Genomic DNA, 22633 nt, shown 5'->3' on the forward strand with positions numbered 1-22633 from the left:
TAGTCATTTCATTTCTTAGAGTTTGCCTTTTGGTAAGATTTAGTAATGAATCATGAAATAATTGAATGACAATAAAAACTGTGCTAAATAACTCAGTTAATTCCTCTGAGAACTTCAGATGGAAGAGACCCCATTCTAGTAATAAAATACTAGGAGCCAGGTTCAAGTGGCGGAAAACAGGTTTGCCCTACATTGAACAGCGCTCTGCATTTGGAGTGCAGGGAAGTCAGCCCCAGAATGTGTAGCTCTTAAGGAATCAACTGACAACCAGGACCAGCCACACAGCAGGCCTCTTCCTCTGATCATTGTCAATAGTGCTGTGGTGGCTTTGGACTCCCTGGGAGCTGGGCTTCATTGATGATGTGCCATTATGGACTCCCAAAATTGTTTTTCCTTTGGGAGGTTAAAGATAATCTGGCAATCAGAAACTTGTGCTAAATCTCAATGCAAAGATTCAGAACCTGAGTCAGATTGATAAGGATTGAGAAGATCCACTGCCTGAGCAGAAGGGTCTTCAGGCATTATGTCCGGAGAGGTCAAGTGCAGCATTCCCAACCAGTTGCATGTTCAGCAGTCGCTGCCATTTGTGCATAATATTTTCTGCACACTGTCGTTTGTGGAGGTGCATAACAGAACACACATGTGCAAGCCCTGTTTCTGCTGGACCTGCATGCTCAAATAGGAGTTTGTGCACATGAAACACATAATTTGCCTGCATGAGAAATAGCTTGTGAAATTGCCCATGTGGGGCTGCACACAGGTAATCAGGGTTCCTGTTTTGAAATTCAGGGCTTAGACCACAGTGCTGAGGCAAGATGCTGAATCAGAAATGAGGCACTGTGATGAGAAAAATGATGTCTCTCACTTGATATTATCTTGGGGGGCATGGTCTTCACTGCTTCACATTTATTATGTTTAAAGCTAATTACTTCTAGAGTAGATAGGGGCTGACTTGTTCCTTCCCATCCCTGGTGTGCTGCCTTCATGCTTCCCTATCTCCATGTGTGGACCCCTAGCTTGCTAAGATTCCCTGCAAGGGGAGGAAAGCTTTTCTGTATGGAAAGAGGAAGTAGATTTCTTCCATGTGAGGTTCTCAGGGGAAAGATACAACGCTCAATTGCTGGATTATTTAGCACAGATTTTACAAAGTAATTCAATAATTTCATCATGTCTAGTGATTAACTAGTAAGTGATCCAATTACCAAGAACAAGCAGTACTAATTCAAACAATTCATATGAAATATGAATTGCTAGCCGTACATCATTGGTACAAATTATTTTACCATTCCTCAGAACTTAAATTGCTTCTTTTAAGTAATTTATCTCTCTCTGTGACTGCTGTTAAGAGACAGAGAGAGACAGCACACAGCCTAGGGCTCCTCTTAATTTTAATATTGAATAACACATAAGATTTATCAGTACATGACCAATGTTGAATGTGAATACAAATAAATAACCCTGGACTTTGTGATGAAGCACACAACTGTCCTAGCATGAACAGACAAGTGGGAACCCACAGGCTGAAACCCTGGCTGGGGATCATTGTACATAAACACAGAGGCTGTGTCTACATGTGTCAGATCTTCTGAAAGAACACTGGCTTCTTCCGGAAGATCTGTGGAGTATCCACACATGCCAGGCACTCTTCCAGAAGGAATTCAGAAGAACACGCCGCTTCTTCCAGGTCCGTAACGCTGGTTCAGTAACAGGAATAGTGCCTTCTTCCAGAAGATTCTTCCAGAAGAAAGCACATGTGGACACTCGTGGACCATTTCTTCCAGAAGAAGCGGAACACTGTCATGGCTCCCCACCGGAGCCCAGAGACAGTCTAGCAAACCCCTGAGGGCTCTGTGGTGGGTGGTTCCAGCAACAGTTAAAGCTGCAAGGACCCAGAACCCCAGAGCAGGAAGCCGGGACTGTGAAGGCAGGCAGCACGTCCTGGGTTGCAGCAACCAGACTACTGCCACCTCTGCAACGACAGCCAGCACCCAGATGGCCAGCAGCCAGCCCCCCGGCACCCCCCAGGGCATCACTGGGGACTCAAATGATGGCAGCCTGGAAGGGGAGCGTCCACGGAAAAGGAGGGCCCCAGCCTGGACTGATCCAGAGCTGTGAGACCTCCACACGCTCTGGCATGAGGAAGAGGTGCTGAAGGACACCATGGGACACCGCAGGAATGCCTCCACCTGTGCCCGCCTGGCCACAGCCCTGGCCACGTGTGGCCATCCTGCCCAGACCACATACCAGGTCCAGTGCAAGATAAAAACTACGGCAGGGCTAGGTGCAGGCCAGGGACAGCAGGCGCCACTCAGGTGCCGGCCCAACAAGGTGCCCCTACTACCAGGATCTCTGGGACATCCTTGCGGAGAATGATGCCTCCCCACCTTGTGGACACAGCAGCCACAGACACCCCTGCTGCACTGGAGCAGGAGGATGGGGGTTCCTCCGAAGAAGCTGGGGAGGAGGGTGAGCCCAGCAGCCAGCCCCAAGGACCCTCAGAGGACTCCTGCCCTGAGGGGTCCCTGGTCATAGCCGTGGCCTCCACGCCAAGCAGCTAGGTGACCTCCAGCCGGGCATCACCGGACCTATATGATATTACCCCAGGTAAGTGTGCAGCATGGTACATCCCCCAGTGGGGACACATGCAGGCCACCCTGCCATGACCCTCTCATGCTCCATACCAGAGTGCACCCCAGGGCCCCAGGCAAGCTGCAGGGCACCCCACACCCCCAGAGCCCCTGCACATTCAGGTCAGCTCTGGGGGCAACCCACGGTGCACAGCTGCACCCATCTTATCCGTTTCTCAGGCAGGAAGCCCTCTGTGTCTGACTGCACCCCCCTTGCCCAGTGCTCCATTGCCGGGGGGGGCCCTTCACAGGTGGCAGCATCCGCAAGGTGAGGGGCTGCCCAGGCTATCATGCTGAGGCCATGGACCTGCGCTACAAGGGCATCTTCTGAGTTCAGCCTGTGGGGGCCAAGGGACTGCCGCAGGGGGCTTGGCTGGGGCCCTAATCCTCCCTTCCGCCCGTCTTACAGCAGCTCCATCCTGGGGACAGGAGAAGCACTGGAGCAGCCTGGAGCCCACTGGCAGTATTCAGGCCAGAGGTGTGGGAGGTACCCCAGGCAGCCTATAATCCTCGTGAGTGGCTGGAGCCCGGCAACCATGGAGGGTCAATTGCTAGAGCCTGACGGAGGAGGCAGCAGCATACTCAGTCGCCCTCCACCACCAAAACAATGTGGTAGAGAGGCGCCTGGCTCTGGAGGCAGAGGACCTGCGGTGGCACCGGGACACGTGGGGGGAGGTGGTGGAGATGCTCTACCAGGTGTGTGGCGCTCTCATGGCACTCCCCCATCCCTCCATTGCCCCTCCTTCCACCGCCTATCCTTCCACCACCCCTGCCACCGCTCCTCCTCCCACTGCCCCAGCTGCTCCCCCACTGCCACCTGCCTCCTGTACTGCCCCTGAGGCCCTAGTTGCCCTCCTTCCCTGGCCCTCCAAGACCTGGGGGCCTGGCTCTTGGCCATGGCGGGCCCCGTGGCAGGCCCCCTGCCCCAGGAGCCTTTCCCCCACCTGTCCCAACGAGGCCATGCCACAGGCTGCCCACCACTACTTCCCCATGCTCCCTGCCCCATTGGGGTGGGAGAAGCATCCATGGGTGCTGGGACTCATGGCCATCCACCCTATCCCTTGAGTAGGGGGCTCCCCTCCCCGTCCCCACCCAGGTTACTACCCCCCACACTGCCCAGGTGCCCCCTTGTAAATAGTTGACCCCAGTCCCTTGTTTGATAGTGAACCTTGTTTTATTGTTTGTAGGCTACGTTTTCTAATGTTTGTCTATTTGCAAATATACAGTTTGTTTGGCAACCCCTCTGTCCCTGTTCATTGAGGGGGATGAAGGGGCTGTGTTGGGGTCCTGGCTCAGAGGTCCCCAAGGTGAAGGCCTCCTGGAGAGTCTTCCAGATGCAGACCCTGTTCCAGTGGAGCTGCTGGTTCAGCATCGCAGGTGGATGTTCATATCTCTGTGGTAGCAGGGCCAGCCAGCCCTGGTGCTGTGTCCACTCACGTGCCTTGATGAGGTTGTGGAGAGTGCAGCAGGTAGCCACGAGCTGTGGGACATTCTCCACCCCCACACTGAGGCATGTGAGAAGGCGTATGAACCTTGCCTTCAAGCACCTGAAGGCACACTCCATGCGGTTCCAGGTGTGTCCCAGCCAAGGCGTTGAAGAGCTCCTGGGATGGGGTCAGGTGTCCCATGTACGGGTGCAACAGCCACGGCTGCAGGAGGTATGCTGGGTTGGCGACAAGGCACAGAGGGATGACGACATCGCCGATGACGAGTTCCTGTTGGGTGATGTATGTGCCCGCCTCCATTTGGTGGCACAGGGAGGAGTTCCTAAAGATGCAGACATCGTGTCCTCGGCTGGGCCAGCCCACACAGACATCTGTGAACTGGCCCCAAGCATCCACTGCCGCCTGGAGCATGATCGAGTGATACCCTTTATGGTTGACGTATTGGCTGGCACGGTGGTCCAGGGCCCTGATGGTGATATGGGTGCCATCCACTGCCCCAAAGCACTGGGGGAACCCACGCTCAGCAAAGCCCACCCCCCAGCCATTGTCAAGGTCCCCAAGGTGCACGAGCCGCTGCACGAGCACATCGTTGATAGCCCTCATGACCTGCATGGGACCGAGAGCGTGCACACTCATGGGTGTGCCCAGGGTACCTCGGGCTGGTTCTCATCCCTCCCCTCCTCCCTCCATTCCCTAGGCCCCCTTCCAGCAGAGTGCCCCTCCGGGAGCAGGCCCGTGTAAGGGTGGGGCATCGAGGTCCCCTGCGGCGGGTCTCCCTGACCCCTGGGTCCACCCTCCCCACTTGATTTACTGCCCCATGGAGCGGTAGCTATCTGGGGTGGCCAACTTCCAGATGGTGATGCCCAGGCACTTCTCCACTGGGAGGGCTGGCCACATCTCCATGTCCTGGTGGCAAAGCAGGAGAGCCAGCCAGGCACAGATCTCATGGATTGTGCCCTTCTGCATGTGCAGGTTCTGCTGCCACCCTTCGTTGTCCCACTGGGCCATCACCACCTGGTCTCACCAGTCGCTGCTGGCAGCGTGGGTCCGCACATGGGAGGTGGGCTGTCAGAGGCCCAGCAGGGGTAGGGGTGAGTCAGCACCCTCAGCGCTCATGCTGCATTCCTGCAGCAGGCCAAGGAGGGTGGCCAGGACGTCCCCCATCACCTTTGTCAGGGCGAGCCTGTGCTGCTGCAGGACCTCAGCGTCCATGGCCAGTAAGTGGGTTGTTGCAGGAGCAGAGAGAGAGCGAGCTGTGCTGTGGGTGGCTTGACGGGCCTCAGTAGCTTGTGCAGGGAGGGGCTGTGGTGGAGGGGCCCTTTAACAGGCTGCATAGCCGGTGCTCCCACAGGACTCTCCGGCCTTGCAACCCCATCTAAGGTGTTTCCTGCCCTGTTTTTCTGGAAGAGCATGTGCGCATGTGTGGACGTGATCTTCCAGAAGACCGGGCAGCTCTTTTGGACGCTGCTTTGTGTGTGGATGTTCTCTTCCAGAAGATCTGGCACGGGTAGACGCAGCCTAATAACATACCAATAAATGTGGAATTATAGTACGGCAGCAAGAATCAGTCATGACAAGGCCAGATTTAGCACTGCGATGGGACTCGGTACAGCTTCTATTATCTTAGGCTACATCAGAATGTGGTGTGTAATTTCTTACACATGGGGAAAGAATGAATTGTTGGGCATCGACAAAATACTATGTTTGCACTTTTTTGGTATTTTTGCTACAAGCCAAACATGGTAACTTTTACATTTTTTTTAGAAGGGGGGTTTAAAAGGAGCTGCAGGAGTTAGACAGTATTTGTGCTTCTACTACTACATTAGTGGAAAAACTGTCTTGCTTGGGAAAAATACGTCTGGTCCCCTTTGCGGTTTAGTGTGTATTAGTCCACGACACTCTTGTTATATTCTCACTTATTTGTTTATTTATTCATTTTAATAATCGAGGTCCTGCATGAGCTCTACATGTTCAGGATTGTTTGTTTGGCTTTCATTTGGATTTTTTTTGCCATGTTTTACAAATAATATATATTGAATTTTGTTAGTGTTTGCCATTTTCATTTGTGCATGTATTTATATGTATTTTGTTTTGTGTTTATGTTTTTATGCAAAATATAATGTTTAAAAGAAAGAATCTGTTGATAGAGATGATCTCATACCGAGCACTGATTTTTTTCTTTGTACAGTATCATACCTACAGCTGAGTTGAATGTAAATTGTGGATAGACATAAAGAGAAGGTTTCTGTTGTGCGTATACTGCAGGGATGTGTTGTGGCTTTAACACACAGTGTACTCAAGAGCAGAAGAATGATATTTCAGAGTGGATCAAAGTGTGAGGAGGGATGTGTGAACCTCCGTGATGGGCATTTTTATTGAGTGAATGGTCAGAACACTGCATTCTTAAAAGCAACAGTGCTGCATTCTCTTTTTTATTTCTTTTTCTAATTGGCAGAATTGAAATCATGTGTGGCAGTAGAAGGAGGGTTTGAAATAGGGCCCTATGAAAATATTTGAGAATCCTTTCCATTTTGTCTAGCACGATCTCAAGCACATTTTTAAAATAATTTCAGAAATACCATTCGTGTCCAGTGATAAGGCATTGCCAGCAGGCATTGGGTAGCCATTCTGGAGAGGAGAGTGAGTTGCAGCAGAGGGAGGGAAAGTGTCCTTAAGCCCTTACCATCAATCTGAACGCTCTAGATTGTACCATTATGTAACAGTCCTACACTGGGCGTGGTGCACCATCTCTGGTTGGAGCTTTTGGGAAACACCCTATCCAGTGTCTCCTAGGGGAGGCCCAGTTAGAGCACCCCTTTTAAAGTGAGTGCTGTGAAAGCACCACTATGTATTCAGCCTGGTCCGCTGGCCTGCCACTGGGTAGGGTAAGGCTTGGTCCAGCTCTCTCCCCTTCCGTGCCCTCCTTCCCTCTTCCACACAAAGTCCTGTTCCCACTAGTAGTCTTGGGGCCCATCCTGCTCATACAGCAGCAAAAACACCCAGGGATTTAATGGAACCAGATTAAGTGCTAGAATTCCCATTGTGCTTGACTCTTTTGCCCCCTCTTCCTGTAAGCTTCCGTGCAAATGCCATGAAAATAAAATCGTTTCTGCATAGTACTTTGTCATCCTACTTTTAATGTCCCATGTGTTTTTCAAAGAGTCAGCAGGTTGCTGGGCGGGTCACAAAATACCTTTCTTGGGGGATTCTAACAGGGGTTTCAGGCTTTTCCAGAATTTGGGGGTAACTTCTGGATTTCTTTCCATGGCAAAAGAGAAATTTCACTGCTGTTCCTAAATTCAGTCAATTAAGGCTTAATTCTAATCGTTAACATGAGAGCTGTTTCCCAGGCAGAGCAGATGTGCTGTAGCAAACAAAGATTTTGGCTGGAAATTTTTTGTAATTAAAAAACTGGGTTTTTTTCAGGCATTCAGTTTTGTTGCCATTGGAGACCACCTAATTTCAGTAGGTTTTATTTTAAATAACATTTAGTCATAGTTTTAAAACGAGAAAGCCATAATGTTGGCCTAACCCTTAGTGGAGTCTCAGGAAGCTCTGAGCTCTGCTGCTGCCATGGTCTCTCTGGGTATCTCTGCACTTGCTGGGTGTTCGATGCACCACGATCAATCTTCTGGAGTTCAATTTTGCTGCATGTGTGAAGACATGGAAAAAAATCAATCTCTCTGGGCTTGGCTATTGACCCAGGTACTCCGTGCAATAGCATGAAGTGAGGGACATCAATGGCTACGTCTACACGTGCACCCAACTTCGAAATAGCTTATTTCGATGTTGCGACATCGAAATAGGCTATTTCGATGAATAACGTCTACACGTCCTCCAGGGCTGGCAACGTCGATGTTCAACTTCGACGTTGCTCAGCCCAACATCGAAATAGGCACAGCAAGGGAACGTCTACACACCAAAGTAGCACACATCGAAATAAGGGAGCCAGGCACAGCTGCAGACAGGGTCACGGGGCGGACTCAACAGCAAGTCGCTCCCTTAAAGGGCCCCTCCCAGACACACTTTCATTAAACAGTGCAAGATACACAGAGCCAACAACTAGTTGCAGACCCTGTATATGCAGCACGGACCCCCAGCTGCAGCAGCAGCAGCCAGAAGCCCTGGGCTAAGGGCTGCTGCCCACGGTGACCACAGAGCCCCGCAAGGGCTGGAGAGAGAGTATCTCTCAACCCCCCAGCTGATGGCCGCCATGGAGGACCCCGCTATTTCGATGTTGCGGGACGCGGATCGTCTACACGTCCCTACTTCGATGTTGAACGTCGAAGTAGGGCGCTATTCCCATCCCCTCATGGGGTTAGCGACTTCGACGTCTCGCCGCCTAACGTCGATTTCAACTTCGAAATAGCGCCCGACGCGTGTAGACGTGACGGGCGCTATTTCGAAGTTAGTGCCGCTACTTCGAAGTAACGTGCACGTGTAGACGCAGCTAATGTGAGCCCGAAGAACTGTGATCAACACTAGGGCAGAAAGTTGATTATGAGACGGTGACTCAAGCTAAGCTAATGGCATAGCTAGACTTGCGTATCTGGGGTCAACTTTGTCTCTTTGTGTAGATCAGGCCTCTGAGCTACATGTTTAATCTCTTCAGGGACAATGTGGCAAGAGAGCATGGAACACAGTAGAGGAATTTCTGTGCCAAAGTTGTTTTACTCTTAAAAGCCCTGTAGGCTGGGAGGTTTTTAAAATGGTGAAAGGTCTCGAGATGCTCCCTGCCTGAGTGTGATTTCACCCCTCCTGCAAGGCAGTGTTTCAGGCTGGGTAGAGTCTCTCCTCCACATCCTGCTTACACGTTACAGTGTTCTTGTGCAGAGCAACATGCTATCTTGAACAGTGCTTGCCAGGTGGTCCCCTCTTGTACTGGTACCACCGCATAGAAGAACGTTCCCTGGTATGGGTGAGCTGGGAAATGAGTCATTCAAAGTTGATACCTACAGATTTCCATTTTGTTGACTTCTAATTGATAATCCTTCAGCAAGTTTACAAGTGCTTTTCCTGGGCAGAGCCACTATCTGGAATGTAATTCAATACAGTGCCTTGGGCCAGTTCAGGCATTTGTTCAGCACATCTAAAATTGGAGTTCATAATTGTATACGAGGTACTCTACTCTGTCACACTCAGAGTAGACTACAGCGGAAATTTCTTGTTAAACCAGCTGCTAACTACCAGGAGTTATGCCTTGAACCTGAAGGATTTTTTGTTGGTGGATTTGTTTTAACTCTTTGAAAGCTTCATTCTTATTAGCATTACATATATAGAGCCTTACGAGTTTCACAGCCATGAAAAAGGTGTCACAGACCATGAAACAAGCCCTTTCCTCGAAATATGATCTCCCCCATGCTGATGGGAGTGCCTCAGAGGGGTTTCCTAGTTGCAAGTCTTGGGTGGGCTGGGGAGGGATAAGACACATCCTTCCCATGCACAGCCATTCTTAGCAGGAGATCAGAGCAACCTCTAGGTGCCTTCCATCACTGCAGGAAGTGCTGGAGCTGAGCAGGAGCTCTGGAAGTTCTTGCAGCTGGAGGAGGTTTGTGGAAATGGATCTGATCACCTCCTGTTGGCTGAGAGCACCCCAGCTGTGAGTCCTGGCCAGGCTGCGGGGACGTATAGGACTTGTCCTTCTCCTCAATGGCTGCGATCAGGGGACGATCAGTCCCACCTCTGGGTATCTTTTGGGTTGGGACCACACAGTTACAACACTCTGAAGTTTTAGATGTCAACATCTGAAAATGTGAAATTGACCAATTTCCAAACCCTCTGGCTGTGAAATTGATCTAAATGGACCATGAATTTGGCAGGGGCCTAATTATATAGAAGGGGAAAAAGTAGAAGTAAATAAAGATTTGATCTGCTCTTCCACATGCTGCGTAAAATAATGTATTGGTTTTCTTCAAAATGCTAGGCATGCAAGAGGCTTCTAAGAAGCTCACAGAGTCTCTTCATGAAGTATACGAACCTGAATGGTATGGCCGGGAAGATGTGAAAATGGTGGGCGAGGTAAGAGGTGTGCACGTGAAGAAACATGGTTCAGACTAGAGTTCTCTGAACAAAAGAATGGAAATATCAAATGTAAGCCACTGAATTCCTCATGTACTGTTCTAATGTATTGGTGCCGAATGTAACTATATAGGGCTCCTTGAAAGTGTCTCATGAGAATCAGAGAACAGTCCATGCACCATATTTACATCATAATGCAGCTGTAGCGAAAAAGTGTGATCTTAAAATAACTTTTATTGTTAAAATAGCATCTTTGTTGACAGTATTGACCCTTATGCATAATGGCCTTTATTTTGTTTCACTCACCTTCATTTAAAACTCAGGCAAGTCTAGTAGCTTCACTGGAATTACTCCTGATTTACTTCAGTGTACCAGAAGTGAGAGCGGACTCAGTTTCAATAGCAGTTCTTTGGCAAGCTATGGTGAGACATTTTGTATGCACACCTGTAAGATTTAGAATCTTCGTGATCATCTTGTAGTACTTTATGATAATGGTAAGAGAGAAAGTTATTGCAGACTGACTGCTCCGTAGCAGTGCAAGTCTGGAATAACTCCACTAAAGTGTCACTCTAGACAGCCCCACTGATTTGGAGGGGAGGGGAACAACGAAGTAACTACTTCAGGGCCCAACAATGTAAAAGGGCTTGGGGCTCCCAGCTGCTGCTGCCACTACACAGAAAGGGGCATTAGCCAAGCCCTGAGCCCTTTAATTCATTGCTGGAGCCCTGGGTGGCACTGAAGGGCTGTCTGGAAGAGGCTCTCCTTTCTGGCTGAGGCCCCACCCCATCCAGGCCCAGAGCCAGTCCCTAGCCACCTTACACAGGACCTGGCAAAGTCACCAGATTTATAATAATATAAAAGTAGACTATGATACTTTTATTTTGGACCAGGCCTTGTGGTAGAGCTTTTATTGAATTTCTTTCTTTTGGGTGTAATAAATATTAGAAACCAAATTAGGACCATGTATAAACAAGTTTAAATCCCATGAAACTCTCTGGGAAATTTTATTGATGTCAAGAGGGTGTAAGTTGGTTATAATTTCATCAGTTTTCTGGCCTAATGTATTTTTTAACAGATCCAGCATTAAGTGTGGGAGCAGTAGCAGGAAAAACAAATAAAAATGACTGTAAGATAAAGCAGCCTTCCCAAAACTCCCTGCTAATTGCTTTTCTTGCTTTTCTTCTCCTACCTTGTTTCCTGCCAATGAAATATAAATTACATTTGTTTTTTAACATGCAGAATGCCAAAGCAGTGTAAGTTATTTTACTTCACTGCTTATGTCTGCTTACATTCATTGTCTGAACAACTCACAGTGGATATATAACTTTTATTGCCATGTACATTTTAGCTAATTTTGGACTTGGGGACAGAATACAAAGTGTTACCACGCATTCCACAAGAGTTACACTGGATTCACAATAGGATGGGTCTACTATATCTCCCATCAGAGCCTCTCCCACTGCTTTTTCATTTCCCTGGCCCAGGTAAGGGAAAGATCCTGAACCAGGAGCTGTCTGGGCTCTGCTGGGAGTCAGCAGGTCATGTACAGAAGCTAAATTCAGAACAGATTCCTCAAGAACTGTATATAGCTGCAGTTCCAGAATCTCCATCATTGGAGATATTTAAGGGACGGTTAGATAAATATCTAACGGGGATGATATCGACATTACTTGGTCCTGCTGTGAGGGCAGGGGACTAGATCTGATGACCTCTTGAGGTCCCTTCCAGTTCTTGTGTTCTTTGCTTCTATGTGGAACAGGTTGTGGCTGACAGTATGACAAGGTGCAGGTTAGAGAGCGATGCATGGGGGAGCAGCCACAGCTGGGCAGGAAGCCAGTCAGAGAAACTGACAGAGACTAGCCTGGACACCTGCAAGGGCTTCCTTTGAGTGGAAACTGAACTGGGGATGGCACCTCAGGCTCCAGTAATAGAGTGCCCTGTCTTTTGATTAGAATGAACCAGGGACCCAGATAAGAACATTAGTCACTTGAAACTACCACTGTTTAAGCCTCTATACCTAGGGTAGTTGCAGCCTTTTCCTTGCCTGCTAGCCCTGTAAAATACCCATCACTTAGCCATGAGTCTGAATGGTTACTGAATCCAATGAGCGCTAGAACATAGGCACTGAAGCACCTTCAGTGCTTGCCTCCGCATCATGGTCCATGTGGCATGCCATTTTAACCTTAAGGACTTGGTATAGTCCTGTCCAAGAATTACACTGGTGTCAGCAACAGGATTCTAACTGGCATATTTGCCTGGCAGGATGTAAAGGGTGGAACCATGCACATGAGGGCTACTTAGTGGGTAGAAATGAACAACCCTGATGATCTAAGTTTTCCCTGGAGCTCCAACAGCAGAAATAGATAGGAAGGTGCAGTAGGGAAAGGGTGATATGAATAGTAGTCTCTTGCTTACCATATCCATCACACACTGGGGTAGACATAAAGCATTCCCACAGATGTATGAGGTGTTATTCTGAATTCACAGTAGTCAACCTGAGAACTGCAGCAGGTCTTGGTCTCTGTTACTTACAGGAAAAATCTTCTCTCTCCCCACATGGGTGAATATGGTTTTACACATGGTAACCTGTGACATGTGACATGGTAACATGTGACATGGTAACACATGACTCTACAGCTGAGAGTTTTCCAAATTAATCTAAAGTTTGGATGTGACGTAATAGAGTTCTACATTGATGAGCATACATTTTAGGAGAATAGGCTTACCTTGACAAGTCCACAGGCAATTATTTCTAAATTATTTCATCTCAGTGTCCTTGATCTTTATGTGAGGAGTGAAGATGATTTGAGGCACTAATCATTTATTCAGCAAGCACTTTTCAGTCCCATTAACTTTTTGAAAACCTTCAAGATTTTAATTTATCTAAAATGTGTCTCTGCAAATCATTTTCAAACCCCAGCATATCATAATTGGTATTGCTTGCTTTGATCTAATGCTTTGCTGCTTTTTACACAATTGTAATTAACTAGTGTGTTAATGAATATGGACTTTTAAAGTGTGATTAATGGCTTGTAATAACACCATTATTCATTTGCATCTGCAATTAAGATAGGAAATAGACTAAATAAATTCTGGTGCCTTGTGTCATACTGTATTTATCGTATGGCTGTCTTGTGGCACACAATGAGTGAACAGCGTCCCTAGAAAACAGCCTTCAGGACTGCTGCTTGCTCATGGAATTTAGTGATCCTACAGAGCAGTGGTTCTCAACTTTCCCATAGGCAGATCCCCCAGCCCTCCCCCCCCAAGGAAGGTCCTACTCAGCTAAGTGAAATCTAGGGGCCTTTCCTCCCATTTAGAAACATGAGGGCTGGGTCTACATGTGCCCCTTCCTTTCGAAAGGGGCACATTAATGAGCGGGTTCAAAATATGCTAATGAGGTGCTGCAATGAATATGCAGCACCTCATTAGCATAATGAAGGCTGCAGTGATTTGAAAGTGTGGCTTTTCGAATCGCGCGCCACCTGTGGAGATGGGACCTTCTGAAAGGACATCCCCAGTTTTCAAAAGCCCTTCTTCCGATCACCAGCTAGGAAGAAGGGCTTTTGAAAACTGAAGGGGCCTTTTGGAATGTCTCGTCTCCACGGGTGGCATGCAATTCGAAAAGCTGCATTTTCGAATCGCCACAGCCGCCATTATGCTAATAAGGCACTGCATATTCATTGCAGCACCTCATTAGCATCTTTTGAACCCACTCATTAACATGCCCCTTTTGAAAGGGGCACGTGTAGACACAGGGAAAAGAACAGAGTGAATGTAGGTCCCTGATGCCTGTTCAAATGCCAACATTGAGAACTCAAGTCCCATGGGCTTTTAAGAAGGACGCTGATCGCCAGCAGCAGCAGAACATTGCATCTGGCATGGGATGCTATTCCTTTCTCCATAAGACTCCTAATCAGTTCAGCTACATTAACATGTTTAACGACAGGGGAATGCCAAGATATTTGTTCTGGTAGATCCCCCACAACTTAATGTGGTAAGGAACTATCCCCCGCCTGATGAGAATAATTGATGTCTTTTGTCTGCTGGGGTAGCAGACCTATTTACTCCCGCCATTTACCTGCAAATGATAGGCAGAGAGAGAGAGAAACAACTATAGTGAATATATGATTTCCCCTGGTCTGGAAGGATATTCAACCAGAAGACAACTGTTAAAATAAAATAAACCCAAATGCTCCATTGTTCATAGAGTTTACTGAAAAATTAAAATTGAGGGTATAAATTGCTCTAGTGGAAGAAGGAACAACCCTCTATTTGTTTTGTTTTATTTTGGTTTCAGTTGTATGTTGCTGCTAACTGGAGGGAAAGGAGGATATGGTGTATGTATCAGTGAACCTCTGTATAGGTGGGAAATAGATTGATTTTAGTTTTGGGACTTTCAGCTTGCTAGAATTAGTAATAGTCCTGAAGAGTTTGGATTCATGACTTTTCAAGATTGCTACTACTTTGAAGACTGCAAAATTTTAATTGATTACAGGCGAAATAACTATTCTATTTTAAGTTTAAACATACATGGAAGGTTTTTTTATCCATTTCACCATTAAATTCTTATTTTTGCAGAAAGAACATACTAAGATTCCAGGAGAATTTTACGCTTTGCAATTTACATAAGTGTTCCCCTAAATTTTTAGTTGAAGTTAAGTGATTGTCATCAGTGTTTCTCTGTATCCCCTCTTTCTTTACAGAAATGTGATGTGCTCTGGGAGGACTTTCATCAAAAGCTGGTGGACGGGTCATTACTGACACTGGATACGTACCTGGGGCAGTTTCCTGATATCAAAGTACAGTAATACATTTCTATACAGTGGAGAATTAAAAATTACTAATTATTACTGAGTCATAATCATGAGAAAAATAAAATAAAGAATATACAGGAAGCCAGCTCTTACATGGAATGTAACATCTCTAATTTTGTGAGCAAATTCCATACATAGCTATGCTGTTTTCCTGACTGAAGAACATTTGATATTAAGCAGATATGCTGAATAATTTCCTTAAAGAAGCCTATGTATCTCAGACTTTCACACAGGTCTTTTCTGCTCCCACTGAAGTCAATGACATAAATGCCATTTTTGTCACCAGTGTGGGATCAAGCCCTTGCACCTATCTTTTCTTGGTTAGATGCACCTCAGGATGTTTAAAAGTTGCTGGTTTTCTTTGTTGAATTTGAAGCAATAAATGGCTTCTGTGGTTTGATCAATTAGAAAAGCTTTGTATTAAATCGCAGTAGAGACTGCTGCTATATAAATTGTAACAAATATCCCCAAGCCCCATTTTTAATTCTGTCTTCCTTTCAAAGTGGCATGCATGCAGTTTCTCTAAAATTTCAGTAATGTAACCCTCCCACCAATCCAGCAAAACACTTAAGCATAAATCTTAATGCTTGACGACAACGGGACTGTTCACATGCTTATTCATATACTTAAGTGCCTTGTTGAATTGGGGCCTGGGAGTATGGCTGTGATCAACAGTGTGCACTGGAAGAGTAAATAATAAGTACATGACTAAAGAAGAGATGGGACTTTTTAAGGAAAAAAACCTCACTAAGTAAATGGACTGTGAAGAAAGAGACTGTTGTAACAAGATGATAAAGTCAATTTTTAAAGTTATCCTGACTCATATTTAGTTGCCAGATATATGCCTCCCTTTGGATACTTATTCCAAACCATCAATAAAAGATTTCAGGTTTGTTCAAAAAGGCAGAAAAGTTCAATTTGTACAGGCCGTGACTGGCTGAAATTTAAGATTACCATTTTGTAGCATTGATAGCTGAATTACAAATTTAAACAAGGCTCAGTTAAATCCAGTAAGGGTTGGCTGCAGCTCTTGGTGGTACTTGTTAAAGGTACATGTTCAGATAGTTCAAGAAATTCTGGGCTGAATTTCTGTTTTCACTGTGAGATGCTAGTGAGGTGGTAAGAATCATAAATTGTATTGCAGTTTGAAATGGAACTGAATTTGGAATAAATCTTGTAATTCAACAACATCCTCAGCCACTGTGAGATACACCTAGGGCTTGTCTACACTACCACCCACCTTCGAAGGAAGGATGGTAATGAGGCTGTTTGGAGTTTACTAATGAAGTGCTGCCGTGCATAGGCAGCCCTTCATTAAGCATATTCACCCCCGTGGCAATTCCAAAGTTTTAAACTTCGAAGTACTGGCATGCATCTAGCCGCGGCGCACCCGCTGGTACTTCGAAGTGCCAGGGCAACTTCAAAGTCCCTTTCCTCCTCAAAATGTCTCCTTACTCCTCCTTTTTGAGGAGTAAGGGAACTTCAAAGTTGCCCCAGCACTTCGAAGTACTGGCGGGAGCGCCGTGACTAGACGCACGCTGGTACTTCAAAGTTTAAAACTTCGGAGTTGCCGCAGGGGGGAATTTGTTTAATGAAGTGCTGCCTATGCACGGCAGCACTTCATTAGTAAACTCCCAACACCCTGATTACCATCCTTCCTTCGAAGGAAGGTGGTAGTGTAGACAAGCTCTAATGTATTATCTTTATGGGTGCCAAACAAAGCTGTAGACAGCTTATGTTAGCACCATGTGTTTCAATAGCCATAGCTAGATTGGTTGGCTTCAGAAAATAGTAATCAGAACTGAAGTCATCTGGGCCAAATTCACCAATGGATTGCATCCACTCATGCCTGTGATGAATTTAGTTCTTTTCCTGTTTTGAATCAGGCCTATGTTGATAGTGACTTTCATAATTGTGAATCAATGGCCTTTTGAAAGGAAAGAATGGTCTCGATGACTTTTCATGAGACAGGCACCCACATACTAAATATCAACACCATAACAGGCAAGTTTACTTACTGACTTATTTGCGACAAAGGGGCAGATCCTCCTATGTCCTCTCCACTGGTGCAAAGTCATTTTAGCCAGCCACTGGAAGATTCCAGTAGTATTGAGACATCGTAGTTGGGCACAGAGCCAGCTTCGTAACTTTCAGCCGTCTCCAGGCTGCTGACATACAAAAAATAGCCAGGGAAAAGGGGACATGCACAGAGCTTCTTTATGAAGGGATGATCTTCACCCGGGAATAAGGATTGTCCATGCAGCTTCATTATGCCCAGCTGAACATCATCCTTTCATAAAGAAGCTCCTGCCATGTCCCCTTTTCCCTGGCTATTTTTTCTGTCAGCAGTCTGAAGACTGCTGAAGTCACTAAGTTGGCTTTGTGCCCCAATAGAATGTCTCAGTACTACTAGAATCTTCTAGTGCCTGGCTAAAATGACATCAGAGCAGCTTTCCACCAATGGGGAGTATATGACCCCACAGAGAATGGACAGATGATGCAGTAGATTGGTGCAGAGCTAGTCTACAGAAACTAAGTCATTCCGCACTGGACAGGAAAGGATGGAAAGAAATAGTGAGGGAGGCCTCAGACACCAATGGGCACTGAGCCCATGGTTGTTGATGGTGATGATGATTCAGCGTCTGCTATAATTGACACCTAGGACTTCATGAGCACCAGACAACACTAAGACCAGAGTGCTCAGAAGTGACACAAAGTTCCAGTTCTAAGCTGTGGCCAATCCTCTTTAGCTGGTCCACAAAGTTATGAAAGGAAGTTTGCGTACAGTATGCATTATTGTAATGTGAACTGTTTTCCAAGGCACCTTTTAGCATTATGAGTCATTTTACAATGCCTACAGTAGTTTACTTGGCATTCCCATGATATGGCATCAGAATTAAATGTGTTCATTATCCATTCAAAGAAGTCATACTGAGAAGTACACTTTTAGCACTTTCCCCAACTCTTAAAAAAGTTATCTATATCAGTCACTAAATTCACACGCTGCGAAAGAGAAGATGGTTTGTGATGTTGTTGTAGCTTAACGAGTCCATTCATATGGCTGGAGATAAAGATGTGCCTGTTCATATATTATAAACTTGATGTGTGAGACCCCAGCCCTGCAAGCTATCCACACACAGGTCTCTTGTCACGTCCTTAATTCTCAATAGTTCCTTATTAAAATAATAAATTACCTAAATAGTCTCTTCTACCAAGTGTGCTTTTGCTGTGCAACATTATGATAAATAATGTTTAGATTGCAAATGAGAGGGTAAAGAATCAGCCAAATGAAAACAAATTAAATCACAGCTCCATCTCAAATTGCTTGTATCCTTGGCAACACCGCTGGCTTTTGTATTGGTAACTTTTTGCAGACTCGCATTGCAAAGCGAAGCAGAAAGCTGGTCGACTATGACAGTGCAAGGCATCACCTGGAAGCCCTGCAGAGCTCCAAAAGAAGAGATGAAAACAGAATAACAAAGGTAGGATATGTTTTTAAATAATGATATTACTAGAAGCAAATCACCCATGCTGGGATAAAATTTATTTCTGCACAGTGGGACGGCTCAAAGCCTGTTCACTTCTGTTCCAGAAAATGGACTGCTCAGATGCTGACATTTAAACATGTTGGTTACATCTACACTAGAGGCATCCATCTGCAGACGTTACTGTCGGAAGAGATGTTCCTACGAAACTTTTGTCAACAGATCACATCTACACATAAAAGCGGATCAATGTTTTGATCTGCCCTGTCAACAAAAGTGGCCTCTGGAGCATCTACGTGACTCTTTTGTGAACTCTCTAGGCAAAATGCATTCTGTGTGTAGACGCTCCATGAGTTTTGTCTACAGAGCTGTCTAGTGTAGACATAGCTCCTATGTGCTCTGCTAGATCAGGGCCAGAATGCTCAGCTTCTTGCAAGCTTGAGTTCCATTTAAATCCTGCTTTGGGTCGTATGGGAATTTAATGGGTGCATAGGCCTTGTGTTTACCCTTAGTGTACAGATCACTTACACTCTCTATAAGATGAAAGACCACCATGAGGAGCTACTTTCTACAGCCCATAATCGTATGCGTATTCCCACTGATCTAACAGCATCTGCTCATGTGAATGAGGATTTCAGAGTTTTGCCCTGGTTTATTTGGTTCTCCAGAATATAGTTCATCATAAGGAACATAAGAACGGCCATACTGGGTCAGACCAAAGGTCCATCTAGCCCAGTATCCTGTTTGCTGACAGTAGCCAATGCCAGGTGCCCCAGAGGAGGTGAACCGAAGACAATGATCAAGTGATTTGTCTCCTGCTATCCATCTCCCGCCTTCGACAAAAGGCTAGGCACCATACCTTACCCCTTGCTAGTAGCCTTCTATGGACCTAACCTCCAAATATTTATCGAGCTCTTTTTTAAACTCTGTTAGGCTACGTCTACACGTGAAGCCTACATCGAAGTAGCCTATTTCGATGTGGCGACATCAAAATAGGCTATTTCGATGAATAACGTCTACACGTCCTCCAGGGCTGCCAACGTCGATGTTCAACATCGACGTTGTGCAGCACCACACCGAAATAGGCGCAGCGAGGGAACGTCTACACGCCACAGTAGCACACATCGAAATAAGGGTGCCAGGCACAGCTGCAGACAGGGTCACAGGGCGGACTCAACAGCCAGCCGCTCCCTTAAAGGGCCCCTCCCAGACACACTTGCACTAAACAGCACAAGATACACAGAGCCGACAACGAGTTGCAGACCCTGTGCATGCAGCATGAATCCCCCGCTGCAGCAGCAGCAGCCAGAAGCCCTGGGCTAAGGGCTGCTGCCCACGGTGACCATAGAGCCCCACACGGGCTGGAGAGACAGCGTCTCTCAACCCCCCAGCTGATGGCTGCCATGGAGGACCCCACAATTTCGATGTTGCGGGATGCGGATCGTCTACACGGGCCCTACTTCGACGTTGAACGTCGAAGTAGGGCGCTATTCCGATCTCCTCATGAGGTTAGCGACTTTGACGTCTCGCCGCCTAACGTCAAAGTTAACTTCGAAATAGCGCCTGACGCGTGTAGCCGCGACGGGCGCTATTTCGAAGTTAGTGCCGCTACTTCGAAGTAGCGTGCACGTGTAGACACAGCTTTAGAGTCCTGGCCTTCACAGCATCCTCTGGTAAGGAGTTCCACAGGTTGACTGTGTGCTGTGTGAAGAAAAACTTTCTTTTATTAGTTTTGAACCTGGTACCCATAAATTTCATTTGGTGTCCTCTAGTTCTTATATTATGGGAACAAGTAAATAACTTTTCTGTATTCACTTTCTCCACACCAGTCATGATTTTATATACCTCTATCATATTGCCCCTCAGTCTCCTCTTTTCTAGACTGAAAAGTCCCAGTCTCTCTAGCCTCTCCTCATATGGGACCCGTTCCAAACCCTTAATCCTTTTAGTTGCCCTTTTAGGAACCTTTTCTAATGCCAATATATCTTTTTTGAGATGAGGAGACCACATCTGCACACAGTACTCAAGATGTGGGTGTGCCATAGTTTTATAAATGGGAAGTAAGATATTCTTCGTCTTATTTTCTATCCCTTTTTTTAATTATTCCTAACATCCTATTTGTTTTACCAACTGCCGCTGAACACTGCATGGATGTTTTCAGAGAACTATCCACTATAATTCCAAGATCCCTTTCCTGATCTGTTTTAGCTGAATTTGCTCCCATCATATTGTAAGGAGTGTGAGACAATGATGTTACAGGGTGAGTTATTTGGAAAACAGCTGATATGCAGTTGTGTTACAAGTGCAAGACTCAGCAAAAGTTCATCCAGAGTTTGAACCTATATAGTAAAGCTGCACCAATTTATTGTTTGTATTGAAACCCTGTGGAACTTGTAATTTTACTCATTTTGACTCAAAAACAGGTGACTTTTTCTTTCTGTTTTGACTGTATTCTTGGGTATCAAAAAACACCCGGGGTTCACACTTACGTAAGGCAAACTAGTCAAAAATGCTTGCAGTAACCTGTGCAAATTGAAACAACTGAATTCATTACAGTTCTAATAAACAGCAGTAGCTTGAACTACTTTTCTTAAAATAGCAAAAGAGATGTGTACAGTTTCACTGTACTTGAAGAAGAAATGTCAATATGTTTTGCTTTGTTCTAGGCAGAAGAAGAGTTTCAAAAAGCACAGAAAGTATTTGAAGATTTTAATACTGATTTACAAGAAGAGCTGCCATCTCTATGGTCAAGGTAAGCCAAACAGCTTGTACGCGCTGGCTGTAATTTTCAAACAAACCTGACAGAGTTAGTCTCCCAACTCCATTTGAATTTTAATGTGTGTCGCAGGGTGGCTAGCTCCAGAAACTGAATTAGATCCAAATCCCCCATGCCTGAACTAGTTCTCTGATTTGGTTATCAAATGGTCAAGGGAGAGTAGTTGTAGGCATAAAGGATGTAGAGGAAACTAGTGAGAAAGAGAACTGATGAATCAGAGCTTCCTGACTAGAAGTCAGGAGCAGGTGAATGCTTCCAGGAGACCCTGACAGCCGCTGTGAGCTCTGGGGCCAGGTGGGAGGGGGGTTGTCTCTGTGCCTCAGAAGGGATGGGGCCAAGGATAGAAGGGGTAGGTCCATGAGTGCTGCCCAGACCATGGTGCTGCTCCACTCCCCTACCCTCAGCCACGTCCAGTGGCAGAGCAGCGCCGTTACAACACATCAAAGGGGCCTGGAGTTCTGGCTGCTGCTGCTACTCTGGCAGAGGTGGAAGTGGCCAGAGCTTGAGGTCCCTCTGAACTCCAGGTCCCAGGGCAACTGCCCCTTTTGCCTCACCCCTCCGTAAATGGGCCTGCAGATGACTGTGGGATGTCCCAGAAGGAAGCGGGGTGCTTCCTGGGGAGGGCCGAATGCAAGGAGAACTGAAGAGGGATTTTCTGGCAGATTTCCCCAATACAAAGAGCTAGGATCAGAGGTGAGTGCTTATGAGCTAGAGTCAAGGGCTAGAGAGGGCTAAAGGAATAAGAGCAGCAGAGAGGAGCCTCCCTTCTAATTGTCTTCGCGTGGGAAAGCTGGACTCAGAATACGTGGAGATGGCTGCCGGGAGTGAGGGATATTATCCTGGTAAAGATGCTCTCCTAGCAGAAAGTTCTCACTGGGAAGAGCAGAGTTAAACACCAGCTGCTGAGACTGAGGCATTGTCCTGGCAGGGGGACACTTAAGGATGGACACCTAGGTGTGGCAGGAGGATCCAGACTGTAGTAAGGAAGGACTCCAAGCAGAGAGGCTGGTGAGGGCAGCCACTGTGAAGAGCTGAGGTTTAAGGACTGTCAACAGTGGGTGAGGGATATGGACTGTGCTTGGGACCTTTGTTGCCGATTCAGTTAACTACATATCGATAATAAACTAGACCCAAGGAGGACTATCAGGAGTATCATTTAAGCAAGAGAGCCTGAAGTTGTTTTCTGCAGACTCTGAAGTGGGAAACTGAGGCAGGCATTTCTAGAGTGCTGCAGCACACAAAAGAGGAGCACTCCAGATGGGGGCTGGGGGCGTCAAACTCAAGGATGGGGGGTCACACTCAGGGGTTGGGGGCTGGGGGAGTCACACTCAGAGGCCAGGGATCGCACTCAGGGGCTAGGCGGGTTGGAGGCTGGAGGGTCACACGCAGGTGGTAGGGAGTCACACTCAGGGGCTGGGGGGCCTGGGGGATCACACTCAGGCTGTAGGGCATCACACTGGGGGTC

General features: G+C 46.7%; 1 protein-coding gene across 3 annotated transcripts in view; it reads left to right on the forward strand.

Annotated features, from left to right (window-relative positions):
- AMPH (amphiphysin) overlaps window positions 1-22633 on the forward strand; it is a 175378-nt gene that overhangs the window by 82906 nt on the left and 69839 nt on the right. For all 3 annotated transcript variants that reach the window (XM_074986045.1, XM_074986047.1, XM_074986046.1), the window contains exons 4-7: window positions 9996-10090; window positions 14797-14892; window positions 18282-18389; window positions 21059-21144. In XM_074986045.1, the coding sequence (XP_074842146.1) occupies window positions 9996-10090; window positions 14797-14892; window positions 18282-18389; window positions 21059-21144 (385 nt within the window). The remainder of the gene's footprint in view (window positions 1-9995; window positions 10091-14796; window positions 14893-18281; window positions 18390-21058; window positions 21145-22633) is intronic.

This window comes from Carettochelys insculpta, chromosome 2 (assembly GCF_033958435.1).
Source record: "Carettochelys insculpta isolate YL-2023 chromosome 2, ASM3395843v1, whole genome shotgun sequence".
NCBI classification, from domain to species: domain Eukaryota; kingdom Metazoa; phylum Chordata; order Testudines; family Carettochelyidae; genus Carettochelys; species Carettochelys insculpta.